At 44.7% G+C, this 21,144-nt stretch overlaps 1 protein-coding gene across 2 annotated transcripts in view; it reads left to right on the top strand.

Moving 5' to 3' along the window:
• gria1b (glutamate receptor, ionotropic, AMPA 1b) overlaps positions 1-15,996 on the top strand; it is a 52,794-nt gene extending 36,798 nt beyond the window's left edge. The window contains exons 12-17 of one of the 2 annotated variants that reach the window (XM_047043331.1): positions 3,953-4,151; positions 4,296-4,407; positions 4,878-5,013; positions 12,170-12,284; positions 13,311-13,445; positions 15,744-15,996. In XM_047043331.1, coding sequence (XP_046899287.1) covers positions 3,953-4,151; positions 4,296-4,407; positions 4,878-5,013; positions 12,170-12,284; positions 13,311-13,445; positions 15,744-15,929 — 883 coding nt within the window. In that variant the 3' untranslated portion in view covers positions 15,930-15,996. Of the gene's footprint in view, positions 1-3,952; positions 4,152-4,295; positions 4,408-4,877; positions 5,014-11,352; positions 11,468-12,169; positions 12,285-13,310; positions 13,446-15,743 lie in introns of both variants that reach the window. The other variant, XM_047043332.1, reaches the window with a different exon arrangement.
• The last annotated feature ends 5,148 nt before the right edge of the window (positions 15,997-21,144 follow it).

The raw sequence follows: 21,144 nt of genomic DNA, 5'->3' as shown, positions 1-21,144 counted from the left end.
CTGCTGAACACTGCTTAACCTGTCTACAGCTCAACCTGCTGAACACTGCTCAACCTGCTGAACACTGCTCAACCGGTTTACCGCTCAGCCTGCTGAACACTGCTCAAGTTGTCTACTTCTCAACCTGCTAAACACTGCTTAACCAGTTTACTGTTCAACCTGCTTACTTCTCAACCTTCTCTCTCTGCTCTACTCTTCTGTCTCTACTCTTCTCTTCCCGTCCTCTCCTCCTTTTCTTTTGTCTCCTTCTCTCTCTGTTCTGGTCAGCTGTCAGCGGAGGGCTGACATGTTGCACTGATATACCACCTGCTTACCTCCACTCTGGGTGTGTGTGTCTGTGTACGTGCCTGTGTGTGTGCCTGTGCATGTGTGCACGTGTGCGTGGATGCGTGCACTTGTGTCAGAGTGTTTGTTTGTGTGTGTGTGTGTGTGTGTGTGTGTGTGTGTGTGTGTGTGTGTGTGTGTGTGTGTGTGTGTGTGTGTGTGTGTGTGTGTGTGTGTGTGAGAGAAAGTGAGTGTGGACTGAGTCAGAGGAAAGTCTGTTTCTGATCATCAAATGTCTCTGTAAGGTCAGGAAGAACAGAAAGGTCATCTAGCCTAGTTGGTGTGTGTATGTATGTGTGTGTATCTTTGTGTGTGTGTTTGTGTGTGTGTGTGTGTGTGGGAGAGAGTCCAGATGCCCCGGTGTTTGATCCTAATAATCAGTATTTGTCTATGCCTAGCACCGTTTGTTCTACTGAATGTCAGAACTGTCTGTCAGAGAAGACAGGTATAACCTGCTCACACACAGGGGGACTCTGCTCTGGTTTGTCTGTGTTTGTGTGTGTGTGCTCATTTGTGTATGTGTGTGTGTGTTTGTTTGTGTGTTTCAGTGTGTATTAGTGTGTTTTTGTGTGTTTCTCTGTATGAGTGTGTGTGTGTGTTATGGCCAGTACCTTGGGCTATGGGACGAGACAATGTGTGTGTTGCTCTGTTCCTGGAGGCCCTGCCTGTCACTTCAGATCTGCAGTTACACTCCAACACTCTGCCCTGCCACACACACACACACACACACCCTCACACACAGAAACATACAGGTACACATAACTACAGATAACACGTACACACATTCTTACACACACCACACACATACATATACATACACACACATAAACACAGACACAAACATACATACTCACACAAAAGCACACATACATATACACTCACAGAAACACACAGTCCCAGATTGAGCCCTGTGGGGCTACTGTAGAGGTGACCCCGACACTTTGGCATACTCAGCAGTCTTCAGACAGACACACACACCAGTGCACTAACAAACACACACCGTTATACTTCTGTACACAGTATTACACACACAATCACCGTCATCGCTTTAGTATTGAAGAGGAAAGGAGAGGAGATAAGAGACAGAAGATGAGATAGGAGACAGGAGAGGAGATAGGAGACAGGAGAAGAGACAGGCAAAGAGATAGGAGTTTAACCCCCTCCCCCCACCCCCTTATAGAGCTTCACCGTGACAACACCCCGCTATTTTTATGTTCCTTCAATTTGTTTCAGTTTGTGCTTCAGAGAGCAGTGTTGTTTCTTAGGAACCCTGCTTGATGGTGTGAGTGAGAGAGGGAGAAGATCCTCTTAAATACAGGCTTTTGTGTGTCTGTGTTTGTGGTAAGTGTGTGTTTGTGGCATGTGTGAATGTACTGTATGTGTTTGTGTCTGTGTAGTGCATGTTTGTGTGTCTGCGTTTGTAGCTGAGTTTGTAGGTGTTTGTGTTAAGTGCGTGAGTGTTTGTGTGTGTATGTTGCTAAGTGTGTGTATGTTGCTAAGTGTGTGTATGTTGCTAAGTGTGTGTGTGTGCCACATCCCCAAATACAACCTCTGTTTTGCTGTAGATCTATCAGTCCCTCCTCCGCTGTCCCCCACCAGCCTGTGTGACTTTCATGTTTGTTTACTCCTGCTGTGTGGAGCCAAGCCTGCTTCACTCAGCATACTAATACCCTGGGGTCTGCTCAACACTTTCCAGCCTGCTGAATGTTGCTCAACCTGCTTACTGATCAACCTGCTAACTGCTCAACCTGCTCAACCTGCTTACTGCTCAACCTGCTGAACACTGCTAAACCTGTCTACTGCGCAGCCTGCTTACTGCTCAACAGTGCTGAACACTGCTCAACCTGCCCCCTTGTCAACCTGCTTACTGCTCAACCTGTCTACTGCTCAACCTGTCTACTGCTCAACCTGCTGAACACTGCTTAACCTGTTCACTGCTCAACTTGCTTACTTTTCAACCTGCTGAACACTACTCTACCTGCTTACTGCTCAACACTGCTGAACACTGCTCAACCTGCTTACTACTCAACCTGCTTACTGCTCAACCTGCTTACTGCTCAACCTGTCTACTGCTCAACCTGCTGAACACAGCTCAACCTGTTAACTGCTTAACCTGCTTACTTTTCAACCTGCAGAACACTGCTCAGCCTGCTGAATACTGCTCAACCTGCTTACTGCTCAACCTGTCTACTGCTCAACCTGCTGAATACTGCTCAACCTGCTGAACACTGCCCAGCCTGCTGAATACTGCTCAGCCTGCTTACTGCTCAACCTACTGAACATTGCTCAACCTGCTTACTGCTCAACCTGCTTACTGCTCAACCTGTCTACTGCTCAACCTGCTGAACACAGCTCAACCTGTTAACTGCTCAACCTGCTTACTTTTCAACCTGCAGAACACTGCTCAGCCTGCTGAATACTGCTCAACCTGCTTAATGCTCAACCTGTCTACTGCTCAACCTGCTGAATACTGTTCAACCTGCTGAACACTGCTCAGCCTGCTGAATACTGCTCAACCTGCTACTGCTCAACCTGTGTACTGCTCAATCTGCTGAATACTGCTTAACCTGCTTACTGCTCAACCTGCCTACTGCTCAACTTGCTGAACATTGCTCAGCCTGCTGAATACTGCTCAACCTGCTGAACACTGCTCAGCCTGCTGAACACTGCTTAACCTGTCTACAGCTCAACCTGCTGAACACTGCTCAACCTGCTGAACACTGCTCAACCGGTTTACCGCTCAGCCTGCTGAACACTGCTCAAGTTGTCTACTTCTCAACCTGCTTAATGCTCAACCTGTCTACTGCTCAACCTGCTGAATACTGTTCAACCTGCTGAACACTGCTCAGCCTGCTGAATACTGCTCAACCTGCTACTGCTCAACCTGTGTACTGCATAATCTGCTGAATACTGCTTAACCTGCTTACTGCTCAACCTGCCTACTGCTCAACTTGCTGAACATTGCTCAGCCTGCTGAATACTGCTCAACCTGCTGAACACTGCTCAGCCTGCTGAACACTGCTTAACCTGTCTACAGCTCAACCTGCTGAACACTGCTCAACCTGCTGAACACTGCTCAACCGGTTTACCGCTCAGCCTGCTGAACACTGCTCAAGTTGTCTACTTCTCAACCTGCTAAACACTGCTTAACCAGTTTACTGTTCAACCTGCTTACTTCTCAACCTGCTGAACACTGCTCTACCTGTTTACTGCTCAACCTGCTGAACAATGCTCAATCTGCTGAATACTCTTCAGCCTGCTGAACACTGCTCAACCAGCTCAACCTGCTCACTGCTCAACCAGCTTACTGGTCAACCTGCTACTGCTCAACTTGCTTACTGCTCTATCTGCTGAATACTGCTCAACCTGTTTGCTGCTCAACCTGCTGAACACTGCTCAACCTGCTTACTGCTCAACCTCTGTCACTCTGGGAGACACTGGTTTTTATGGGTGTATTGTGGACTGTGCTTGTGTTTGTGGTTATTAACCCCCCACACACACACACACACACAGGTGTTCTTAACGTATCGTTGGGCCAGTGTTTATACTGATCTATTGTGGACCGTTTGTGTGTGTCCATGTATGCTTGGAAATCTAACTCCCCGACTCCCCACCTCCCTCCCCCCAGGTCGTTGTCGGGGCGAATCGTCGGGGGCGTGTGGTGGTTCTTCACCCTCATCATCATCTCGTCCTACACGGCCAACCTGGCTGCCTTCCTGACGGTGGAGAGGATGGTGTCTCCCATCGAGAGCGCCGAGGACCTGGCCAAGCAGACAGAGATTGCCTACGGCACCCTGGACGGAGGATCCACCAAGGAGTTCTTCAGGGTGAGGAGAGATGCTCCGAAGAGCTCCAGTACACACACACACAGGATTGCACACAAACAAAGCACACACACACACGATCAGACACACACACCTCTCTTTCTTTCTGTCTCATTCTATGTCTTCTCCTTTCCTCCCCCCCATCAGAGGTCAAAGATTGCCGTGTTTGAGAAGATGTGGTCGTACATGAAGTCAGCGGACCCCACCGTGTTTGTCAAGAACACCAACGAGGGGGTTATACGCGTCAGGAAATCCAAAGGTTTCTGACTCCAAAGCTCATTGTTTGCAATGCAATAGACCTTGTTACCATATGCACTGTAAAACAAGCCATATGTATAAACACACACCTAATCTAACCACCTAATCTATTCACCTATTCCAGTGGTTCTCAACCCTGTCCTCAGGGACCCCCTGTTCGGCATGTTTTAGATGTTTCTTGGCTCCAATACACCTGATTCTAATGCATGTTTGTTACCAGGCTTCTACAGAGCTCGATAATGAGCCATTTATTAGAATCAGATTTGTTGGTGCAGGGAAACATCTAATACATGCAGGACAGGGGTACCCTGTTATTAAGTGTGTTTATAATGATGTCATGTCCTATGGATATTCTGTAAATGCTTTTATCTCATCAGCAAAACAATGGTATAGAAACAACCAGTTAAGGAAATAACACATTAGGTAATTGTGTTCAAATAAGCAGTAAGCAATGACCCTCTTACTGGCCAGGTCGCTATGCCTACCTGCTGGAGTCCACCATGAACGAGTACATCGAGCAGAGGAAGCCCTGCGACACTATGAAGGTGGGCGGGAACCTGGACTCCAAGGGTTACGGCGTGGCCACGCCCAAGGGCTCCGCTCTCAGGTGACTATGATGTCATAACCGATCATTCCTTCAGACAGCTAATCTATCCGTGTGATCGGTCAGTATAGGATTGTGTCTGATCTGAGGGCTGAGGCTATAACTGAGTAAGGCAGGAAGAGAGGGGGAGGATGGAGACATTGATATTCCATTGATTAATCATGACAGTAACTTAGTACATAGCTTTGTGTTCTGGTTTGTATTAGTAATAGGTGTTGGTCAGTACGAAACTAGCCAGATGAATGAGATAGTGATGTATTTGTGATGTTTACCTATATTCTGTTTCTGTGAGCACTCTCTCTCACTGTGGCCCTGTCCTAACACAAGCCCTTGCCCCTAGTCTTACCTCCTTATTGCTAGTCTAGCTCCCTAGCCCCTAGGCTTACTTCCTTACTACTAGTCTAACACCCTCGCCCCTAAACGTACCTCCTAGTCGAACACCCTAACCCCTAGTCTTACCTCCTAACTACTAGTCTAGCTCCCTAGCCCCTAGTCTTACTTCCTAGTCACTAATTCCACAGGCGAGTCCCTTGCTTGACATCCTAGCATGTCTTTGTAGTTCTTACCCTCTTACTTAGGAGCTAGGGAGCATAGTGTCAAGGGCTTGCTTCAGTACAAGGCCACATATCTTTGTATCCCATAAGTGTTCATCCAGCCACCTGTCTACCCTCTATGTTCAACCCTGTCCACCCTCCATGTTCAAATCTGTCTCACGTTACCTCACCTCGCCTCTCCCTTACCCTGTCTACCTCCATTGTGGCCATGTTAACTGTCACTGTCGTTCATCATAGATTCTGTTGTTATCTGTTGTTTGTTCAAAGCTCCATGTCACAGAGTAACTGTCATGTTCACGTTCGTTTGAAATGTCTGATGCTCTGACTGTTTCTGTCTGTCTGTTTTTGTCTGTTTCTGTCTGTATACGTCTGTCTGTCTGTCTGCCTGCCTGTCGATATACATCTGTCTGTCTATCTGCCTGTCTGTATGCACATGTCCGTCTATCTATATGTCTATCTATCTGTCTTGACTGTCTGTCTCTATCTGAATATATTTACCTGTTTGTCTGTAGATATTTATCCGGGTTTCTCTGTATCTACCTGTCTCTTTAAATCTCTATTTGTTTGCAATTTTACTGTCTGTCTGTATGTTAATCAGTATACCTGTCTATCTATGTGTGTGTCTATATTTATCAAGTTATCTGTCTGTCAAGCTTGAAATCCGGATAGTATGACACGTCCTAGATATCGAGGGAAATATCTGCACTACCTCTGCTGGCTGTCACACTAACATATGACAGTCTTCTAACTCTCCACACACCAGGACACAGTGTTGTAACTCCACACATCAGGAGACAGTGTTGTAACTCTCCACACACCAGGAGACAGTGTTGTAACCCTCCACACACCAGGAGACAGTGTTGTAACTCCACACACACCAGGAGACAGTGTTGTAACTCTCCACACACCAGGAGACAGTGTTGTAACTCTCCACACACCAGGAGACAGTGTTGTAACTCTCCACACACCAGGAGACAGTGTTGTAACTCTCCACACACCAGGAGACAGTGTTGTAACTCTACACACACCAGGTACAGTGTTGTAACTCTACACACACCAGGAGACAGTGTTGTAACTCTACACACACCAGGAGACAGTGTTGTAGCTCTACATATACAGGCTACCCTGGACACTCAGTTACAGCGAAAGTGAAGTGTCTGAATATTAGCTTCACTTTCACCTTGTCTGCAATCTGAACATGTCTTTCTGTTAACTTGTCTGTCAGTCCGTCTGTCTGATAATCTGTCTGTCTGTATTTCTGTTCATTCATATGCCTTAATTGGTTTGTTTGTCTGTTAATCTGTCTGTCTGTCTGATAATCTGTGTGTCTGTCTACAGAAAACTGCCGCTCTCAAAGACGATGCTACTAATCACAGGGAGGATTTTTTTTTTCATCCATAAAAACACTGACCTCTTTCTGTCCTCTCTGTCTGTCTATTTCTCTTTCTCTTTATTTCTCTTCCCTCCTCCCTCTCTCTCCTAGGGATGCAATAGATTATAGTCTGAGGAATAATCATGGTTTCACGATTATTATGCATTTTTTAGTTCACAACATTAGGGATGTATAAAATTACATGAACATTCCAAACTTGTAGGTTTTATTGTACACATTTCTTTGATGACTTTTGTTTTCAACAGTTGCTACCTTTCATATTTACCAAATAATCCAGTACCAAAAAAACTTACGGTTGTATTAAAAATGATATAAACAAAAATTATATAAACAAAAATGATATTAATAACAATACACTAAAATACAAACAATAGAATGCTCTTTAAGAACGAGGTATTTTCAATTGTAATTGTAATGCATTAGTAAACTAGAGAGGGTACAATTTCTGGGGAAATTGTGGGGGTGTGCTTGCGTCCATTGCAGATGCCTATGGCAAGCTAACTAGTAATAGCGCAGGGCATGTTAGCCGTTTTCACAAACAGATTGACAAAGTTTAGGCTGTGGCATTGAAGACAGCGACGCACCACACAAGCTTGAGTTTAAATACATTATTTAATGTGACATTACATACTGTACATACAAGTCTTGAATAGCTTAAATGTATGATGCTGCTAGTACACCACTTGCTGAGCAACAGTCTTACTAGCATGTCGCGCACGTCTTATCTATGCATCGTTGCTAACGTGTGCTGACTTTCTGATGTTAGGCTAGCACTGAGGTCCCTTCTGCCACTTCTTTTTTGCCACAAAAAAATTATAAGCTCCTAAACCGTAACGTAAATAAAAATAAAAGCAAGAAAATCGGGACCAAGATGAACCTTTTGACTCCGGCGTTGTCTATGTAGTCTTAATATTGACGGATCCTTAGGGGTGTGAAAATAGTGATAAAAATAACTAGAGGGTGCAATTTCTGGGGAAATTGTGGGGTGTGCTCCTGTATTTTTGTACACCCTTCGACTGGTTAGCTCCTGCGATTCCAACACAGCAGAAGTCTAGTAGTTAGCTAGCTCTATACTTTACCGGAGCTAGGTCTGAATCTAGGAGCAAAACGGAGCACAGCTTTCAGCTGTAGGTATATGCAGTTAGAAAAGCTAGTGCTAAATAACTATTTGGCTGGTCGGCTCCATGACGTTAAGTAGGGCTCGTGAGACTGCTCACCAAGAGAACGAAGGGGAACCCCACTTGTCTAGCAGATTAAGACATGTTCGTAGGTAGGCCCTACCTTACAAAAAGTAGCCTACATTTTCCTTGATTTTTAGCTACGGTACTAATGCTGAGGGCTCGCTTATATCGCTGTCTGTCTTACTAAAACTTTGTATCTATGCGTCATTGCTAATGTGTGCTGACGTTGTGACGTTAGGCTAGCACTGAGCATAAACCGTGCAACGGAACGTAAATAAAAATACAAGCAACACAATCGCTAACGAGACAAACCTTTTGACACCGGTGGTGTCTATGTGGTCCAAATATTGAGGGATCCTCAGGGGTGGGAAAAGAAATATTAGTAATAAAAATATATATGAGAAAGAACAATGGTTTGTGCACGCCGAAGGCAAGTACCCCAATTAGAGAGGGTACAATTTATGCAGAAATTGTAGGGTGTGCTTGCTTGCATCGGTTGCAAGTGGGTCCGATCCCTTATAGGGGTAATTGACTGGGTTTTGGGGGTATTTCACACTGTTCCTTAAGGTCTCCTAATAGGGTATGTGATATTGGTTGGGCTGAAAATGGCCCGGGTACTGTTCTACGTCCCCTGGTGCTTCCTGTGAAATTGTCCAGGGAAAAAAACGTTAGGTTTTCTCTTTTTATAGTATGCTCATGAATATATAAATGAGCTGCGCCGTGATTGGTTGGTTTTCAACGAGTGAAGCTGCAGAGCAAAAATGCAACACAGCCAACAGCACTCACTGAAACATCGAAGTTGGAGACTTGAATTAAAAACGTGCAAATAAATCTTGTGTCTACACAAAACTGTTTTCAACAGATTGACTAGATATCATTTGAAATGATAACGTTAGTTGTTTCCACTTCTGTTGTCGAAGCAAACAGGATCGACTTAGGTGGGTAAAGTTACAGTTTAGCAACCAAACTATATCACGATATAGGAAGACATTTATTCATTTGCTCGAACCATTTTACCAAAGACAGTTTTGAATGAAAACCTTGGACAATTTAAAGAAGGATTTGCTAAGCCGATGTTGCTGAAAAGAGGTGTTGTTCCAACCGTATGCGCGTCACAAACGCAAGCTGTAAGTATGATTTTGTCGCTAACAATTAGCCCATTAGCAATGCTAACATCTCCTGTATATAATAATTTAGCAGACGCTCTGGATAAGATACATGGATAGACAACATACCTTACTTAGCAAATGACTCTAGCTAGACTAGCTGTAGTCAGCATTAGAAGGGAAGCTTCTGGAAAAATAGCCAGAAAACTAATAGCTTTCTAGCCTATTGCTAACACCTGGCTAGATAATTTATTTGAAAGAACTGGAGAAAGGAAGGTGCTAGATACAGGACACGTTGGCGTTGCTAATAACTGTGGAGGGGAAGGGGAGTCGGATGGCTAAGCGGTTAGGGAATCGGACTAGTAATCTGAAAGTTGCCAGATCGATTCCCGGCCATGGCGATTGACGTTGTGTCCTTGGGCAAGGCACTTCACCCTACTTGCCTCGGGGGGAATGTCCCTGCACATACTGTAAGTCGCTCTGGATAAGAGCGTCTGCTAAATGACTAAATGTAAATGTAACTGTTACTGACAAAATCATACTACAGCTTGTGGTTGTGATGAACATAAGGTTGGAACGCACCTCTCTTCAGCAACAGCTTCATAGCAAATCCTGCTTTACATTGTCCCAGGTTTTTCAAAACCGTCCTTGGTGAAATGCTTCGAGCGAATGTGTAATTGAGGGTCGAACTGCACAGGGATCTTCTCAAAACGGTATAGCCAAACATCAGTCATGCCCGTCGAGTCAATGTTAGCTAGACTCTAGCTCATTTGCTTTTTATTAACGCTGATTTGCAGGGAATGCAAGAACAGCTAGATAGCGAAAACACCCAGACTGTAGGCATGTAAACTAGTTTAGCTTGCTAACGCAAGAGCATAGGTAGAATGTGTGATGATTTAGCCTAGTTTATTGGCAATGGGGCTAATGCGTTATTTCATGTTCCTGACTGTGTTTCATTCGAATAAATAAACACATGAAAAAATTCACGATGCATGTTTGTCCAGATCTTTGTCAGGTTATTTTTCATGTAATTTTTCAGCAAGATATCTAGCTAACTGAAGCTGAGTGGGCACCGATGTATTTGTTACACGGTTACACGGTTACACATTATGGTACAAAATTATGTAGCCACCATAATGTCTCTTTTTGAAGAGTGAGAACAGAAACACTCGGTGTAGCTGAGCCTTTACTGTTATAAAACCGAGACTTTTTAAATCGCGGTTAATAGTATAATCAGTTAATTGCTGCATCCCTACTCTCTCCACTCCCTCTTTACCTGCCTCTCTATTTCTCTTTTTCCCTCCTTATCACCCCTCTGTCTTTTTCCCTTTCTATCTTTGTCTCTCCCTCCACCCTCCATTTCTCTCCCTCCCAATCGCCCTCTCTTTCTCGCTCTTTCTTTCTCTCTCTCCCCCTCCGTCCTCGATCACTCTCTCCCTCCCAACGACCCTCGCTCATTTTGCCTTTCTCTTTCCCTCACGTCCATCTCACTTTCCTCCTACCCTCCATCTCTCCATATCTCTCCCTTCCTTCTCCCTCCCTCTGTCTTTCTAAGAAAGGGGTCGGGGGTTTACAGAGTGAAACAGAGTCGGAGTAAATCAGGCTGTATATTCGATATCCCTGATGTTGTGGATGGAGCCACAAACCATGTTCACTAACAAATAAGAATGTCTATACTCTCTCTCTGGAGAACTGTACCTCAGGCCTCCACATATCTGGTGTGTGGTATCTCCAGGGATCACTGGACTCTCTGTATCTCTCTGTAAAACCCAACAAGGTTGTAGACATGCGCAAAAAAGCCATCTCTTACATATGTATAACACCAACAAACCAACAATTCTAATCTAACATGTCAGGCACATAAACAGTTTGACGTATACGCACATGTTTTTTTGATTGTTGTGATAGTAAATAGCGACAATCTGTTGATATGAACTTTGAGTTGTTTTCTACACATTGCTAACTTGCTGCGTATGCCCCCTGCCCCCACCCTGACGGCTGTATATATATCCCATCTGTCCTGTATTTCCCTCCTCCCAACCTGACGGCTGTATATCTATCCCATCTGTCCTGTAACCAACCCACCCCACCCCATCCCCCCCGTGAAGAAACCCAGTAAACCTGGCCGTGTTAAAGCTCAACGAGCAGGGCCTGTTGGACAAATTGAAAAACAAATGGTGGTACGACAAAGGAGAGTGCGGAACCGGGGGAGGTGACTCCAAGGTCAGACCCAGAGCCCCGCCCCATACCGGGGTGTTGGCTGGGAGCGGGCGGGGCCTCCAACAAGGGAGGGATGGGTGGGTGGATGGGTGGGCGGACGGGTGGGGCGGGTAACCGGCAACGCGAACAAACAAACACCTCGGCTGCAAACCCCCCCGCCTCCCCCTTCTCAGAGTTCACCCCTGACCCCTGACCCTATCCTGGTTGTCTGCTGTAACAGTAGCCTGCATGTTAGAACGTTCCATAATGTAAAAGTTACAATTGGTTCCTACTAGACTCAAAGATCATTTGATCATTACTATTCCCACTTTTAGTTCTGCAGATAATAAAATGTTTTCAGTAACTCAGTAACTTCAGTAAATTGTCTGAGGTTGTTCAACTTGCCGGTTACCTAAAGTGATATAGTAATACACATCTCGCAGCAGGGAGCCAGCTTAGACCAGCTAGATGGAGTATTAATGCATATCACTTTGGCAGTGACAGTTTCTACTGTGTGTCTGGTGTTTTTGTTGTTTTGTCGTTGTGTAAACAACCTGTAGAACACATCTTGGTTGTGGTGGTGATGATGATGATGATGATGATGATGATGATGATGATGGGTGCTAATGTCTGCCAGCTCACTGATGATGATGAGAATGAGTGACATAAGATAACATAGAGCTAAATGTTATTTATGTTATCTCCCCCCCCTCCACCCCCCGGAAGAATCCCAGTTAACCTAGCAGTCTTGAAGCTCAATGAGCAGGCCGTCTTAGACAAACTGAAAAACAAATGGTGGTACGATAAAGGGGAGTGTGGCAGCAAGGATTCTGGAAGAAAGGTCAGTCCACGTATTGGTCCTCTCTTTATACCCCCCGCCCCCACCCCCCCCCCTCCCCCCCCTCACTCCACTCCAGCACCCCTACAGCTTCCTGCTCCAGAGACGCCCCCCCCCCAACCCCCCACCCCTCACAGCTCTGTCACGCAGCATGTAATTGGACGGATGGGGCCAAAACACGCCCCCCCCAAAGCACAGATAGTACATGCATGGTCACCTGATGCACACAAGTCCCGCCCCTTCCTGTGATGCCATGGGTGCCATGGCCTGACCAGCCTACTGCTTCCTGAATGAGCTTATCAATGAAAGACTAAGAGATCAAGTGCGTCATTAATCCCATTGGCTGATCTATACCATAACAATGATCAGTTATTTCCTGATGGTGTATACCTATAAACTACTAATTAACTGTCGGAGATCTGCAACCCTATCTTGCTAACGCTAACAGCCAGCTAAATAGTTTTGAATGCAAATCAATAGTATATGAAAGTGATTAACGAAATAAATTTAGCAGTTTAAACCACCATGTCTCTGTGTGTGGTACCATGAGGTAAAAGTCAACTATTCCCCAAAATAGTCCTTCAGCTAGTCCTATAACTATGCCCACATGTTCTCTAGCTAGTTAACCAGCCATGTTGAAACCTTGGGGTGAGTGAATGATCAGCTTGTACAGTGCATGTGTGCATGCCATGCTCAGTCAGAGAAGCTGTGATGCTAGCAGCTAGCTGTTCTGTAGCCTAGACACACAGATTAATATGGAGACATGACCTGCTAGTACAAGCTAAATTGTATCCAGATACTTGCTTGTAGACTGGTTTATTTACTGTCAGGCCAGGTCTCCCTTGGAAATTAGATTTTCAATCTCAATGGGACTCTACTGGTTAAATAAAGGTTAAATAGAATTTTTAAAAAATAAGGAAAACGATGTGCCTTTGTGTGTGTTTGTGTGCGTGTGTGAGCGTCTCTGTGTGCATGTACTGCGTTCTGCGTTCTGATTGGCTCCCTGACTCATGTCCTGTGCTCTGATAGGACAAGACAAGCGCCCTGAGCCTCAGTAATGTGGCGGGGGTGTTCTACATCCTGATTGGTGGGCTGGGGCTGGCCATGCTGGTCGCTCTGGTGGAGTTCTGCTACAAGTCTCGTATAGAGTCACACAGGATGAAGGTAGGAGTGTGTGTTTTTTTGTTGTTCTCTTTGACATCATAACCACATGGTTATGATGTAAAACTGGAGCTACACCCATCTAAGCACCCCAACCACCTCTGTTGCATCCCAGGCATCCTGCTACATTGGGCTCCGGGGGGTGAAGGGGGAGAACATCCTAGGGGCCCTATCTTGCACTCAGCACAATTGACTTTGTCAACGACGCAAGTATCATTCCTAGTTTGCACTCGACGCAAAGCGGACTTTTCCCCCCACAGACGCACGTCGTTAATTAGGGAATTAACTTGCGCTCCCGGAGGCGGTTCAGCGAAAAAATGAAGCATGTTCCGGCGCACACATTCCCTGGTGCTATTTTGCAGTTTCAGAAAAACAATTCTGCCACAGATCAGGAAAAACGTAGTCTAAAGTCAATGGCGCATTATTCAGATGCTATTTTAAGGGCGCATACTTGGCCCGTGCGCACTGCTGGCGAGGCCAGGGTCTATCTCCTGCAAAGCTACGTAACAGTATTTTGATTTATTGTATGGCTGTGTTACATTTCTTTCATGTCAATGATTACAAAGATTTTCATGCTATGTATGTGAACTTGATTTGTAACAATTGTGGTAATTTCCTCCCATGCCTGTTTAACCAAAGCTAATTTTGGTGGGTTTCTTCTCCCATCTCCATCAGAATCTGAATTCGGTTTATTCGCCATGTAGCCTATACACAAACACAGAATTTACTGTGGCAGGAAGGTGCAAACAATAAACATATACGGGTCTTAAATTAAGTTAAAAAGTACAATGGTTAAACTAATTCTAAGAACCAAACAATTTAAAAATATAACAATTAAAAAATTAAAAAAAAAAAAATATATATATATATAAAAATAAGAATTTGAATGAGCAGCATGAGGGGGCAAATAAGTGCAATGAGAAAACTGCTCTGCCTTTCCTAGACAATGTCACTTCTCTATCTTTTACGGCCCTGAAGAGAACGTCTCCGCCTGGTTTATTGCACGTTACGCCCAAACCACACCCATTAGTAATGTAGCTACTTCAGAACAACCCATTTTAGATTTCCGCCAGGCGCAAAGTCATTTATCCAGCTGGTATAATAGCAACAGCGCCGGAGTCCCGCCCACAAAGTTACTTGCGCTTTGCGTTTTGATACTTGCGTTTCAGATTGTTAAAATAGGGCCCTAGGTGTTTAAACTGTCACATACACACAGCTTTTAGTTACAGCAGACAGACAACAGAGATAGGTGGGGGGCATAGGGGGATGAAAAAGTGGTGGGGAAGAGAAAGAGAGAGAGAAGGAGAGAGAAGAGAGAACCCTAGGGAGATGGGGGGAGGGAGAGGCAGACAGAGAAAAAGAGGGAGACATAGCGAGAGGGAGGGAGACAGAGGGAAAGAGAGAGAGGGGGATGTGTGAGAGACAGAGAGAGAGAGAGAGAGAGAGAGAGAGAGAGAGAGAGAGAGAGAGAGAGAGAGAGAGAGAGAGAGAGAGAGAGAGAAAAAGAGAGAGCAGGGTTGAGCAGCTATTGAAGTGAGAAGTTTGAATGATTTATGAACACTGAGGGTGTATGCAGCACAGAGAGGAGCCATGCAAATCATTAGCTCTGCTTTCAGCCCTACAGGCTTTCATTATGTTAAACTGAGAAGAGCACAGGACGTGAACGAGAGAGAGAGAGTGGAGGACGGGAACGAGAGAGAGAGAAAGAAAGAGGGCAGATATGTAGATAGAGACGGAGAATAGACAGGGAAAGACAGTGAGATAATTCGTCATGGATTCAGGATAATAACAAAATTGAATATAAATTTGTCTTTACTTTTATATGGCCTCATAACCATAACTTTATAATGAGATAAGGATGAATTAATCTTAATCCTCTCATCACCTTTCCTTTCCTCTTCTCTACTACTTTCTCCTTTCCTCTCCTTTCTCCTCCTTACTCCTCCCCTCTCCTCCTCCTTTCTCCTCTTTGCTCCCCCTTCCATCTCCTCCCCTATCCTCTCCTCCTCTATCCGGTCCTCATTTCCACCCTTCTCCTCTGCTGTCCTCCTCCCTTCTCCTCACCTCTCCTCCCTTCTCCTCTTCTCTCCTCCCCTCTTCTCTCCTCCCCTCACTCCTCCCTCTCCTCTCGTCCTCCCCTCTCTCGTCCTCCCTTCTCTTCCCTTCTCCTCTCGTCCTCTCCTCTCGTCCTCCTTTATCCTCTTTTCTCCTTCCCTCTCCACCTCCCTTTTCCTCACCTCTCCTCCCTTCTCCTACCTTCTCCTACCCTCTCTTCTCGTCCTCCCTTCTCCTCTCCTCCAGGAGATCATCGATGCCGCCATGCTAAGCTCCACCCTCAGCAGGATGACAGGTGGCGGAGCCACCGGAGGGGGAGGGGCCGGAGGGGAGAATGGGCGTGTCCTGGCTCACGACTTCCCCAAGGGCCCCCAGACTCTGCCCTGCATGGGCCAGGGGGGCGGCATGGGCCTGGCCTCCTCAGGCATGTGACTGCACCCACCAGGAGCCGCTCCGACCTGGGAAGGGATGGAGGGTCGCGGGGGGGGGGGGGGGGGGGGGTTTAATATAAGATAGAAAAAAAGGTTTATAAGTGTTGCACTCTGGCATCCTGCTCACCTCACTGAACTAACTGCCAAATGGGTGGACTGACAGACTGACAGTTATCTGACTGGCTGGTTATCTGACTGACTGCCTGACTAGCTATATTACTGTCTAATATAATTGACTGACTGAATGACTGACGGACTGGCTATCTGGCTGGCTGACTGGTTGGCTGGATTCATTGAGGACAACAAAAAGCATCAACATGTCTTTTCTAGAGATACAGTTTTCTCACCCTCCTCTGCTGCAATAACCAAGACCCTTAGAGAGGAGTTCACCTGTTGTGTAAACACCCTTCTTCCTCCCTTGCTTCCTCCCTTCTTCCTCCCACGCTTACTCCCTTCTTCCTCGCATGCTTCATCACATGCTTCCTTCCGTCTTCCTCACATGATTCCTCCTATGCTTCATACATGCTTCCTCCCATGCTTCCGCCCTCCTTCCTTCCTTCTTCCTCACATGCTTCCTCCCATGCTTCCTCCTTTCTTCCTCCCTTCGTCATCCCATGCTTCCTCCTTTCTTCCTTCCTTCTTTCTCCCATGATTCCTCCCATGCCTCCTCCCTTCTTCCCTGTCCGCCACCCAGAGGGTATGCTAGTGTATTTGCACTATGGCAGGCCCGTGTGTCTTCACCTCAGTCTCTCTGTCTTCTAGAATCAACTTAATGTTGTCTGCCTTATGCTAATGTTCTAACAATCAAGCATTTCTAATCCCAACCCCCACCCTTTATTACCCCACGTAGCCAAGTTACCCCAACCCCCCTCACCTGTCGGCCTGTCTTTCTGTGAGCGTCACCCCCATCAACTGGTTACAGTTCATTTGTTGTTTACAAGTAAACAAGCTGATGTTTACATGGGTTCAGCTTGCTGACAGGGAAGCTGATGAGGACTGATTGGGTCTCCTGGCTCTGGAGAGAGATGATGAGGGATCATGAACAGGACCACCCACATGTGCTCTGGTCACTAAGCTTTCAGTTCAGTTCAAACTGAGACAGTTCTTATAGTTTGAAAAGTAGTTTTGAATTATTTTGCGTTTTATTAAATACAAAGAAACTGTATTTCATGAGGTGAGAAGAGAGACAGAACTCTGAAAGCATGAAAGACACAATTGAAAAGCCTTTATGTCAAAAGAAGCCATTTGTAAAAAAAAATGTAACCAAATGTAAAAATGGTTTGAGCTTGTACCTTTCCACGTGAACATAATTTAAATGTTTGTAAGCTTCATTTGATTACACATGTATTCCAAATTAACTTACGGGTATTCAAAACGTGTTTCTGTTTAGTTACAACAACTAGACGTTCAGCCAGTGTCACATTGTGAACGTTTTAAAAGTCTGAAATGGGAGACAGATTTTGAACAGTGAAATTGGGGGCGGGACCTTCCACCCTTGACCCATTAGATTCTACAACATCTGCAACTAAAGCTACCTGGGTCATCCTATCCATCACACAGAAATACACCCGCAAGTTACAAGCCTGCAAATGTATTTGACACGCTTGCAAATGGTTTCTTACAACATAACAGCATTTCAATTCATATTTTTCAAGCTTTCAAAGTCATGTTCCTATTCTCACCTCATATTATTTTCCTTTTAGATTGGAACTTACTTTCTGAATTGACTGAACTGAAACAGGATTGACCCTTGATGGTTTTTCCGTGAGTCATTTTGCAGCATGCAGGATTCAGAGTTGTTTGTTTTTGCAATAAAGATTTTTTCAAAGCACAATAACCCTCCTAAACTGGACACACAGCGAGGTCTATAAGGAACAGGGTTGGAACCTAACATTTCTGAATTTTAAAGACTCCTTGTGTCACAAAACTGAAATCATGTTTTATACTTTCTACAAGATGACGTTTGTAAGATATGGCTCTGTGAATGAGACATGCTCAGAGATGTCATGTTGGTGTGGTTCAAACTTTACAGCTTTGTTTAAACCAGGTTGAATTGGATTTGTTTAGAAATGTCCCTTTATAACCTGGACTCTTCCTCTGCTGATGTTTGGTAAAATTTTTAGGATGACAGAGAGAACTCCCCACCTGCTCTACCCACCTGCCTGTCTGACTGTCTGTCTGTCTGCCTACCTGTCTGTCTGTCTGTCTACTAGTGTTGTTTTTGGCAGCCTGTTTTAGTTTTAGTCTAGTCTTTGTGTCAAGCTGTCATTTTAGTTTTTATTAGTTTTAGACACGTTCATACTCTTTTTAGTCTAGTCACGTTTCAGTCGACTAAAAGTCTGAGCATTTAAATCTTATTTGAGCCAGAATTATCCATGACTATTTTCGTGTAGTTTTCGTCAACGAAAACCGATGACATTTTCGTCTAGTTTTAGTCGATGAAAACTGACGACACTTAGTCTAGTTCTAATCAAAACGGAAGTAGTCTAAGTAATAGTCTCAGGAGGCGTGTTAATTCCAATACCATTTGTTTAAATGTATGTATTGGTCTAGAATAAGGTATTCAAAGTCATGTTGTTGTTTCCAAATTCAGTTCAGTGTGATTGCTATGTGAATGACAAAACTAGCTACAGTATTTGGCCGACAAGGGATGCTTAGTCATAGCCTGGCTGCCAGCCCAACTTCTCCCCGCCCCCAAAAAGATTTGGTCGGGAAGTTGGGTCTGGAGGGTCTCGTATTGGGGACCAACTACAGAAAACCAGAATCTGGGCGGACCAATGATGGCTTTATAGGATGATGGACATATGATCAACAGTAACGTAATCACCCACGTCACAAAAGAGCGTTTAAGTTGAATTTGTTTTGAACAAACATGGCTACCGCTGGAGATCTGGGATGTTATGATTCTGCCATCGAGTCTGTTTTAGAAGACATCGACAGCTCATTAATTTTGAAAGAGGAACAGAGAGACGCAATCAAGGCATTTGTCAATGGAAAATATGTTTTTGCCGTCCTTCCTACGGGATTCGGTAAAAGTTTAATTTATCAGCTGGCCCCGATGGAGTTGTAATCCTAAACGGAGAACTTGTTCGTATATGCATTGCCCTTTATTGTTTCGCTCAAAAAGGTTGACCGTGTGAACAAGTACTCTCCCTACCCTTAAATTAATTTTACAACACCGGCAAAAATCGTTTGTATTCATTCTTCAAGCATACTTCAAGTCTGCTTGTAGTTTAGTTCTGTTGACAACAACTATGCGGTGCTTAACATACGTCACATACTCTGTTTACATTTACATTTACATTTAGTCATTTAGCAGACGCTCTTATCCAGAGCGACTTACAGTAAGTACAGGGACATGCCCCGAGGCAAGTAGGGTGAAGTGTCTTGCCCAAGGACACAACGTCATTTGACACGGCGGGGAATCGATCCGGCAACCTTCTGATTACTAGCCCGACTCCCTCACCACTCAGCCATCTGACTCTCTCTCTCACTCTGTTGCTCTGATTGGTTGTAGATCTATCCAATTGAGCGAAGAGGCATTTGTTTTCCAGGCTCGTTTGAAACATGCCCTGTAGTCAAAGCCCAACGGAGAGTTCTCAGACTCATATTCTGACTAGAATTATGAGTATGACAACGTCAGGCTAGCTTAGTCAGTCAGTCAGGTAGGAACTAAGAACCCACTTTACACTCTCACACAAACAAATACATACACACACACACACACACACACAGTACACACACTAGTCACACATGTTAACCCACTTTAAACTCTCACAAACAAATATACACACACACAGTCTCAGTCGTTTTCAGCTCAAGTGGCTTACGTTTAAACTAACGTTAAAATGAGACACATTAACCACCGCCTCATGAGTTGGCTAATAATAATAACTTGACTAAACGAGACAAAATAAAGGTATGATGTTAGGTCAACGAAAATGAGACATTTTAGCATTGTTTTTATTTTGTAAACCACATTTAGTCTCGTTTTTATTCGTCAACAATATCACATTATACATTTGATAATAGTCATCCTCACATGACCAGATTTTACGTTGCATCACGTCTCGTTTTCGTCACGTAATAAAGGTTTGTTGACAAAGATATTTAGTCATAATTTTCGTTGACGAAAGCAACACTACTGTCTACCCACCTGTCTGTCTGCCCACCTGTCTGCCTGTCTGTCTATCTGTTCACCTGTCTGTTTGTCTACCTGCCTGTTTGTCTGACTCTATGTAGAGGTCTGGCCCCAGAAAGAAAGTGACAGTGGGAAGATGTGTGAGGGGTGGGTGAGTCATATGTATGTGGGGGGGGGGGGGTAAATAACAGCACTCTGTTCTGAATAAACTTTAGACTTTTCTAAACACATCCTTGTGGACATGTGAATGGTTGTTTGGCCCGGTCTGCAGACTTAAAGATATACAGGAGAAGAGCAAGAGAAAGACTACACATTACATACTTGAACACTGACTGCTTTGTTTAAAAGCTGTGCTCCCAGCATACTGCACTCTACACCAGAACAATAACAGTCACATTTGTGATCTTACACATTAAAGCTCTGCGGAACTGCGTCTCAATTTATGGATCAGCCCTCATGTCTCTACAGAGTGATTGAGGACATGACCCTGAGGTGAGTTGAGGGAGGAGAAAATGGGTGAGGGAGGAAAAGAGAGGTGAGAGGAGGGAGAAGAGAGGTGATGGGAGAGGAATGGAGGGGAAGAGAGGCGAGGGGAAGAGGAGTGAAGAAGAGAACTCAGAGGAGAAAAGGAAAAGAGAGGTGAAGAGAAAGAAGAAGAAGAAGGCAGGGAGTATATAGAAGGACAAGAACCAGGAAATGAAGAAAAGAGGGAAAATCTATTCAAAGGAAAAACTCACATTTCCATATCTCTGACTTTCTCTTGAAAAAGTCATTTCATGACTCTTCATCTCTTTCTCTCTTATTTATTTATTTTCATCCTTCACTCTTGATGTTTTACTAGTCTAAACTAAAATAAAAACTGTCATAATGCTCACGCTTCAGAGCATATAGGACCTTCTGTTCCTCCACTATGCGATCCAGGGACATCATACGGTGTAACAACTCATTACCCCCTGTCAGCGAGGGAGGGGAGAGACAGACACACACAAAGGAAGTAGCAATTAGCCAGGAAGGCCCTAATTAGGAGGTCCAGGCTCATTAGGCTGCACTGTTCGCTCATTAAAACTTTGTGGAG

Source organism: Hypomesus transpacificus, chromosome 20, assembly GCF_021917145.1.
Source record: "Hypomesus transpacificus isolate Combined female chromosome 20, fHypTra1, whole genome shotgun sequence".
Lineage (NCBI taxonomy): Eukaryota > Metazoa > Chordata > Actinopteri > Osmeriformes > Osmeridae > Hypomesus > Hypomesus transpacificus.
Note: the sequence above shows the minus strand (reverse complement) of the source record. Positions and strands in the feature narration are given on the sequence as shown.